Here is a 10,070-nt window from a genome sequence, read left to right as displayed (position 1 = left end):
GAGAGAGAGAGGGAGAGAGGAATCAGAAAAGCCGAACGCGATCAATCTTATGTGCGACGGCGACGTCGCGAAAGGCCAAAAGATGCTCCCGTCTCGCCGTCCGCTCGGCGCGCGATCATAGCTCTGGCCTACGATTCGACAGGTTCATTGTCGCGGCCGGACGCATCTGCAGCTGGAGTCCTGATTCAGGACGCGTCAGGACTTGACAATCGAGATTATACAAGTGTATAAAACGCATAACGGCATTGTGCGTAAATGACATGTATGGTATGGGCATATTAAAGTTTGCGTCAGAGTTGTCGAATCTCACGTAATCTAATGTAGTTGCATGAAATGTGTCGAGAAACGTTGTTAAAATAAATATTGTTGATTCTGTTTTTGTGGCTGCGTAGGCAACTAAGGATTTCCTCACCGCAGCTTTGACGGCGTTAAGAAGGATTAAAGCTTGTCTAACACGGCGCGCAAATTCCCCTGTGCACACACATCAGTGATCTTCTGTGATTTCGTGTTAAATCCCAAGAGCAATAAACGAAGCAATCATAAAGTGCATTAAGGGAAGTAGCATTATTTTGCGGTAGCTGCGACTAATCGTTTCGTTTTCGCGGGAAGAATTGATGAAGCGTATTCATGTAAAGAAATAATTTTGGAATTGAGAAACCATTACCCGTCGAAGGCTTCTATTTCCTGTTACGAAGAAGATAATCAAGATTCGGCATGAATAAGTAATAAGAAAGACCGTGAAAGAGCGAGGATATACATACTACACATTTTTTGAGTGATAATCATTGGTAAGGAATTGCGAGCAGTGTGCTTAATCCAAGCACTCTCATAAATTTTGTTGTATTTCATGAACGCAAGTAACATTTTGATGGAGACATTAGATCTTGTCGTGGTTATACGCTACCGTCTGGAACGTTTTAAAGAAGCATGAAACAAAATCTTTTTGCCACGAAGTGAAATAACCAGCAGCGTTGCCCATTGAAAAGGAGCGGCAAGTGGATGAAAGGAAAAGATCTCGGCGAACGAATGATAACGAGCGACGAATAACGAAGAAAGGAGATCATCGTAGATGCTGAGAAGAACGATGTTACGACAAATATATTTTGCGACGTAGCTTGAGCAACGATTATCCGCGTACAGAGCGGAGAAAGAGAGACATTTCTCGAATGGAGAAAAGAGACTCGAGGGAATCGCGAGAAGACGGAATTTCATTACCGTATTAGTCCGAATAAATACTCGAAGGAATTTCGTAGATAAGATCGATTGCGAGGTCCCAGCAGCCTGCTCGCGTTCGACATCCATCTTCCGAGGACCAGAACGAGGATATTTCCAAGTTTCTCTCACCCTCTTGTCCGCCTCTCTTCTCAACTTTCTATCCTCCTATCCTTTATCTCTCACTCTTTCTTTCTCTTTCTCCGCTACTGTTTCTTCTTTCCTCTTGTCTACGGCGCACATCCAAATTCTCCCCTCCGAGTTGCCTGAGAAGTTTCATCGGCTCGCGTCACATTACGAACATTATGCATGACCTGGCCGTATCTCGAGTCGTACCCGCATCTGATATCCGCACGATCGTTCCACGTTTCTCGGAAGCTTTGGTAAACATGGATGATTCTGTTACGAGGATCGATTCATCTTGTGAAGCCATTGAGCAGAATCAATGAGGGAAGCGTGGTGATTCATGAGACTTACGGAAGGCGTCGATTAGAAAGACGTGGAATTGTACGACAGGTGGCAATAATGAGAGCACAAACGTGGGAAAGGCAAAGACAATTCAATGTCCGCTGATCGGAAGTTCATCCGTATCGTTCTTCGAAATATCGAGAACTTTAAAGAACACTTCCGACAATGACAATTAACAATGACAAATACAGAATCATATGTCGCGCTACGTCTTAAATGCAATCAACAATTCCGGCGACGACGACCAGGTCGGATAATTCTATTGATAGTATCCGTGCCGTGAGGGAATAATCTCTCTTGCGAAAGGGAAGGTAATAGGATCACGACGGATTGAATTTCTCTTCTTCTGTCGTACCGACGGCGACGAAAATTCTAACGCGAGATATAAGACAGGCAAAATAAATTCTCTACCATTGTCCCAAGCTCACACCAAGGAACGACGTACTGCGAAGATCGAGGAAGATTAAACTTCTAACTGATATAGTGCTACGCGATATTTCATATTCCGAGAACGATCGTTGTCGTGTGAACACGGATTTCGGTGACTCGTGATTTCGGAGACCATGGACAAGCTGCGTGATCGGACAATCATCCGGCAGACAAGGAGCCGCTCATCGATTGTAACCGGAAAGTTGAAGCCGGGATGCTGCACGCGGTTATGCTAGGTAGCGGTCCAGGACGGGGGAGACGTGAGTGGTATCCAGGATTTTATCTCCAACGTCGTCGTCTTGGCTGTAGGATGAATCGCGGCGAGCAGGAGACTCTCTTCCGGCAAAGCCGGCAGATCACGCGGATCGTACCTTCCCGCGAGGACCTCGTTTTGAGTGTTCTCAAGTCGCCAATAAATCAGCAGCAGCAGCAGCAGCAGCAGCAGCAGCAGCAGCAACAGCAACGACAATGTCGACATCCGTATCAGTCGCACACCCAGGGTCACTTTAATTGCCAAGGTCATCCAAATAATAAGAGGTGCAGTTATTCAGGTATACGAAACTGTAGCGTCGTTCTCCTCGTTGTCAGCGTGATTCGTATTCATTATACATATATATTTGTTATCGCACGAGCCCTAACAGTAATCTCGCGAATGAGCGTGACGTGGATAACCGTTGTACTGGGTCACGTTTCATTTGTTGCACGTCATGGAATATTTATACCACGGTTTGTCGGGTGTTTTGTTAACGTGGTTTAGCGAGTCGACCGTGATTAACTGAAGCTCTCTCTCTCTGTTTAAATTCCAGTCAATTCTGCGATCTGAGAGGAAGTAAAGAATTAGTTAAAATATGTTTAAAGTTAACAGAATACAGAATAATTGGCAAAATTATTAAATTATATAGATGGAATATAAATCGGAGTTTTAAATCTTTTCTCTTCCATGTCGTAAAAAGAGAAATTAAGACTGAAAGATTAAATTTGTCATAAAATAAAAGAAGTTTATATATATTTATATAGCAATGCATTTTAATATAATTATTTTTTACATTTTCTAGTATATACATATATTAACGATTTTGTGCTGTTTATAAAAGTAACTTGAGAATCGTATAAAAATTGTATTTCTTTCAGAAGCTTTTCTCGCCAAAGAGAACTCGTGCGCATTCCAAGGTGTTAATTTATGCATTCTTTTAATTAAAGAAAACGTCATGTAGCAATATGAATGAAATATGTTTGTTGCAAAATGCGTGTAAAATGAGAAAGAAAAAGCGATTAAAACGACATATGCAACACGAATACATATATTTTTGCGCGTGACGGACGAATATTAGATACATCCTTTCCGGCCGGAAACGAGAATTCGCATAGCTCGTGAATTCGCGCGGTTTAACTGAGAGGTAGAATTGCGAAGCCCGATTTCTGTTCGACCAGAGAGAGAGAGGAAGAGAAAGAGAGAGAGAGAGAGAGAGAGAGAGAGAGAGAGAGAGAAAGAGAGAGGAAGAGATGAAAGTGTTTCTTCGCTCGATACTCGAGGCTCGATTCGCGGTGCGGTTGGATCCATTCATGTGACGGAGTTTTAATATCTCGTCGTCTGAGAGGAAGAGAGGAACGGTGAGAAAGGTGGACGCCTTTAAATAGAGCTCTGTGGACAATTCATTCGCGTTAATGTACAAGCGTGCGAGTCGGATTTGTGGTTTCCATTGTTCCACCTTTCCGATAATTCTGCTCTCCTGCATCCTGTCGCATACATGGATAGATATTATGTTATAACGCACTACACTAATGCGCGGTAATATTTTGCGTGTAATCATTAGTAATCCATGGGTAGTGTGTTGAACTTTTTTCGATTTTCACGAGGACCGAAAACAATCAAAAATATATTTTAGATAGTTAAACTTTTCCTAAAAAAAAAAAATGACTTTTTTGACTCAAGACAAAGTCGATGTTTTATTCAAGACTAAATAACTAATGATATAAATATTTTCTGAATATGAAATTTTTTTGCTATATAAAGCCCTTTAATATTTATAAGATCGATTAAAGTATGCGTGCGCCATTGACCTTTGTACAGAGGCTACTTATATACAGTTGCCGATACAGTACGACAATCATAATGTGGAAAGACGTGAGAAAAACACATATGTACAACGCGATGTTTCGTTTCTTCACCTTAGAGACATCAATGTTAATCGCGACTGGCTTCTCTTCAATATTAATGCATTTTTTCTGTTTTTCGTGCAAAACATGGCAATCAAATGGCGCATTTGCGCTCCTTTTCGAGACGATCTACTCGGTTTTTCAATCTTCCTCCGTTGTCATTGGGGAATTAAAAGAACTTCCACAGCGAGTTATTCATTTCAAAAAAGCTGAGCGAAAACTTGGAACTATATATATAGTTGCGGTAATCACGCTTGCTGCTTCATCTGTTAAAACGAGCGCATCTTTTTGCGGCCATGAAATGTTAAACGTTAAACTTAAAAATTATCACAACTGTGATAAGATCATTATTATCCTGGCATCCATGTATAGCATAAATTTTATTTAAGAAAAAGACATAAAAATATTTAATTACACGTAAATTTTTATAGATCTAAAAATGTTGTTTTTTTGTAATAAAAGACAAATTTAAAAAGTTGACTTAATATAACTGCAGAATTAATGGACTTTAACCAAAATTTTGTTTAAATCTCGGTAATTTTCCCGTCATTCTTTAAAATGTTTTATTCAGAGGTGCGTATTTAATAACAGATGTTATTATCGATCCTATTTCGTAAATAAGCTTCTCGATCGCAGGCGGATTTTCATGCGCGTATTATGTGATAGGATATTATTCCGCGGTTCTCCAGTGGTTAGAATTGCAAATGCTTCAGTCTGGCCGCGTCAAATATTTGAATAATCTCCGCACGATGACTGGATCTATGTATTTATTGTCAACGATTCCGATCCCGCGATTCATCAATTGAATTCTCTCATTGGCAACCATCTCGAAAACGTAAAATCACGAAATCGAATTATCCACCGGCCCGCTCGCGAAACATGATGTGAACGTTGTGAATAATATTATTATATTATATATACCTAACAGAGTTAAAGTTTCTGTTTCGCGACGCGCGAGGATTTAATGGAACAATTCTCAATTTGAATGAGAAAAAAAGACATATTTTCAATCGCGTTACTCTCAGCCTCAAGGATCGAGCAATGATCGCGGCATTCAATCACGCGGCGCAATCTCTGACTTTTAAATTTGGCCCCAATGTCAATCCTGGAAATGCCCAGGTGACAACGAGAGTCTTCCACGAAGCAAGGACCAATGCTCTAGGCACGCCGAAAAACGGTGCAGCCCCGCGACCGCCTACGCTGCCCTCCAGGGTAGCGAGGACGAGCTCGTGGCCGAGCAGGGTCTCGAGGCGGAGAACATCGCGTTGAAGACGCCCGGCAGCGAGACCGAGGACACAGGTCTCGAAGATAACGGCGCGAACGCGGAGGAGCCGCCTTCACCCGCACGTCGTTTCACTTTCTTACGTCGCTTCCGCTCGCCGCGCTTCGGCGAGGCGCATCACAAGCGGGTGCCGACACCCATGAAGCGGAAATACCGGCGCAAGAAGAGCAAGGAGGATATCATTGATGACAATGACGTGGCCGGCGCCGAGGAGGAGCCGCCGAGTCCCGATCAGACCGGCATGCCCGATCCTTACTATCCGATCTACCTGCCGATCGATCAGGCCTTCAAGGCCAAGTACGTGTTCCATCATAAGAGGGGCAAGACCTTTCAGGAGCGCCTCTACGTATTCCTCGAACATCCCGGCGGCTGGCTGTGTTTTGTCTACCATATCGCTGTGTGAGTATTCATTGTCGTTTGAACAGAATTTGTTGAAGATTATTTTTTACATTCTGCAATTAACGCGGTCTCCGATGTTTCTTACGAACAATTTGTAAAAACACGAATTTACACGATTGTCCGAAGACTTTAGCAGTGTATATATATATATATATATAGATAGTGGAAAAATGTATATATATATATATACGTATATATTTACGTAGTTTTATAATATATTCTATTGAAAAACACAAACAAGTCAGTTTAAAATTTTTTGAAATGCAAAACGTGGAAGAAAAAATCCTACATAGTATTTTCGCATTTGAATATTCGGAGAACGTAATACGGAATAACTTTTATACAGGAATAAACATATTCGTGACTGTAGGTATATGAAAATGTCTTTTCATTGCGATAAGACCGATAAAATCGATTCATTTTTATTAGGAAGTTCTCCTTGAAATTAATATTTATGCTTCTATTTCTATAAATTTAGACTATTTATATTGCTTCGATAACTTGCTTTGATCCTCATTACTTATATATGAAATTTGTTTTATGAAATTATATCATATTAATTGCTAGAGAGTTTGTATTATGATTTAGTTGTCTTTATTCGTTTATTCATTAATTTAGCCAATTTTCTTCGACATTTATATTTTTCTTACATCATACAAGTGAGTATATTCATGTATAGGAAAACATTAGAATAAACTGCATTACATACACATTTATTGTGTTTCGGCCTCGTGTCATGTAAAGGTATATATCGGCCGGCGAAGTAGTCTACATCTATTGCTCCGGCAAGCATCATCCATTGAAAAACTTGGCGAATTCGTGCATTATTCAATAGGCTGTTTTTCATTTCTTTCAAACTGTCGCCAAGCACCCCGCAACCTTTTAAATAATTCATTATCAAAACAAAACGCGGTAACGTATCCGCGAAACAAATCGATCGTCGCAAATATATGTAAGTTCTCTCGCTTTTTTTTATCTCGCCGACGCTTTCCGTCTATTTTCGTTTGATTTTGGACGAATGATTGACTAAGCGATAAATTTAAACCATTAAAATTTCATTCAGTTGTTTTTTTTTGTTTTATGTCTTATACACAGTATTCTGCCACTAACGCCTTAACATCAGATTCTTCAGTCAACTTGGACTCATTTTTTTTTGTAAGAATCAGAATAATAAAGATATAATGTGCAAGAAATGGAACATTTTATGTTTATTAATAAATAAAAAATTTTCTTGTTAGAGTATAGTTGCTATATTTCTTATATGTCTCTGGAATCCGAGATATCTTCGCGTTACGGAATAGCCGTATGTGTGATAAGATACATTTATGTCTTGTTATATACCACGCAGGATTTCTTGATAATATGTCGCGCTATCGAATTTTTGATGACGCGAAAGTTAAAACGCTACAATCGGAAATTGCCACGGAAGCGTCTTTCATTTTGCGCCCGATGTTACTGCCGTCAAGTCGAATGCACTATTCATTTCCAGAAACGTATATCTATTTTTCTTTATACTGAAAATATCCACATAATCTGTTTTTACAATTATTTCCCGTACAGTTGTATATTTTTTTCCATTTTCGTTTGTTTCGTGTTTAATATCTTAACTTTAAGAGCAGTATTCTAAAAACTAATGATTAAATTATTGAAATAGCTAGCGATTACTTTATAAAGATCTTTTTAGCCTTTTTAGCTGCACCATATATTTTATTTTAATTTTTGGCAATCAAATTTTGAAATGTGCATATTTGTAGATTCCATCGATATTTGAAAATAATTTTACAAAATATCGCTACATCTCACAACAGTGTTTCTCACGAAATATAATTCTGAAACTTATAATCTTTTCTTTCCAATATTCGGCAGTATGAAGAAGGAAATTTTCAAATTTTTCGTAAACTCGTACAATCATTTGCGTACAATCATTGCATGATCATTGCATGGCGAATAATGGTTTTCGTGCAATTTTAATGCCGCGTCGTTTATACAATCGTTAGATGGCCGACTAATGAAGTCGCGCTGCACGAAACGCCGCTATAAAATATTTAATTGCTGGAGTAATCCTATTGATCGGCGCGCGCTACCCGTTATTATCTATTATCACTACTATTACTAACCCGATGTCAATGTGTGTGATCGGGGAAAGAGGATAACAGCGAGAGAGGGATAAGAGTCATTCAGTCTCGAGTGATTCTGTAGTGGAATCCGTTTACATTAGCTGCATATCGAGTTGAAGCTGAAAACATAGCGAGTGTAAATTTTGGTCATTGAATTTCTCTTTAAAGAATTTCTTTCTTTTGTATTATAATTTTCCTTTTGTTTAATTCAATAACTATATACAATAAAATAATAAATTTTTCAGAAAAATGATTAAGAACGAATTAGAGAATTTGTATTATTTTAAAATTATATCACATTTAAAACGGATGTTTTTTACATTAATTTAATGTAAATCTTTAATTTTAGCTTTCATCGTTGCAGTTTTGCAGAATTAAATAATTGTTTTCCGGAAAATGCAATTATCGTAAGTTTCAAATGCCGGTTAAATGTGACGTAAGCGTATTATCCTATGCGTAGTTGTGTTAAACGATAAAAGAAATTTGCTCTGTTAACGGAGGTAATTCTAATTCGACTGGCCTACTTTCAAACGGGCGTAAATAGCAGCGTGTTGTTAGGCCCAATGCATATGCAAGCTATTTGCGTGTGGCCTGTTATTTTTAGATGAATTACACGCGCGCAAGCTGATATATCGATATCGCGATATATAATGATGCCCATGGAGATTACATATTGTGCTATGGAAGGTCGTTACTAAATTTTTTAGTAATTCAAACGCGCGATCAGAAAGCGGGAATCTGATTGTGAGAGTGAAATCAAGCGATCAGGAAATCACGACTAAATTGCGTAGACGCTAAATTGAACGTCAGACACGCGCGACATTTGCAAGCCTATTTACAATAATATAAAATACGGGGTCATTTCACAAAGTTGCTTAAACGGCCGTGATTGATTTTCAACGAAAAGTTATTATCTTTGATTTTCCCTTTTTCTTTCTATTTGCCGGGGAACGACGGGGGAATTACATGCATCAATCTTGTGTGATAATATTGTATTATTTATTTCCTTCATCAATTAATTACAATTTCATTCTTTGTCAATTAATTTGTTTTATTATTTAGAGATACAGTGCAGCACGCGTGCAAACGCAAATTCAATTTCCAAGAGAATGATTAATGTACAGATACTTATTCGCGCATATCGAGCGATTCGAAATGCGATCGAAATATCGAGAAGTTTACGTTGTTTCGAGCCCTTGGAGATCCATTTGTAATTAAACCGCTGTTGAATATGAATAAATGATGCGACACAACGTGACATTATTACTGTAGGAACCACACACGCACGTTCTATCTTCTCTTGATCGCATGTAGGTTAATTGATACACAGGGGCTGCACAATGGATGTACACGCTCAATCATTTTATACATCTTTAGTCGTAAACAACATCCGTTGGCATCGTCCGTCGACGTGTACACGTAGTAATATTGATATAATAATTAGATTTCATTGCCTCGGCTTTCCACTTTAAAATATCCTACAATAAATTCTGTTTTTTTTTTTTCAAAATATTATTTCTTCGTATACGGAGTATCCCCAAACGATTAAATGCGAAATGCGAAAATTGCTATCTATAAAAATTTAGAATTTTCCGAGAATCTCTTTCTACTTGAAGAATTTATTTGCAGAAATTTGTCATAATTCAAAGATTTTTATTTTTAAACTGTTGCTTCAAAAATGTTCTTTTTTTCTCACAGATAGTACTATGTCAAGTTTTGCTTCGTTTTAAAAGAAGAACCAAAAAATTCAGATAATAATTAAATTTATTTTTAAAAATGCTACAATTTATTTCTAAAAATTTGAATCGAAGATATCTGAAGAATTAAGAAGTTCTCAGATAATTTTTTTCTATGATTTACACAAATGTTCTGGAATAAAATATCCTTTTATACCAATTTTATTACACGTACAAAGCAATTTAGTAAATCTAGTAAATCAGTAAATCTAGCAATCTAGTAAAAGAGTTATATTGTATAAAATAAGTGGGGATTCTCCAAGTCTCAAC

General features: G+C 38.1%; 1 protein-coding gene across 1 annotated transcript in view; it reads left to right on the top strand.

The window, feature by feature from the left end:
* The first annotated feature begins 65 nt into the window (after positions 1-65).
* Positions 66-10,070, top strand: part of LOC105455164 (potassium voltage-gated channel subfamily KQT member 1) — a 31,094-nt gene continuing 21,089 nt past the window's right edge. The window contains exons 1-2 of the mRNA XM_011698267.1: positions 66-2,660; positions 5,386-5,947. Of these exons, the coding sequence (XP_011696569.1) occupies positions 2,324-2,660; positions 5,386-5,947 (899 nt within the window). The 5' untranslated portion in view covers positions 66-2,323. The remainder of the gene's footprint in view (positions 2,661-5,385; positions 5,948-10,070) is intronic.

Source organism: Wasmannia auropunctata, unplaced genomic scaffold, assembly GCF_000956235.1.
Source record: "Wasmannia auropunctata unplaced genomic scaffold, wasmannia.A_1.0 LD335921.1, whole genome shotgun sequence".
Lineage (NCBI taxonomy): Eukaryota > Metazoa > Arthropoda > Insecta > Hymenoptera > Formicidae > Wasmannia > Wasmannia auropunctata.
The sequence above is the reverse complement of the archived record's forward strand: the minus strand, read 5'-3'. Positions and strand labels throughout refer to the sequence as shown.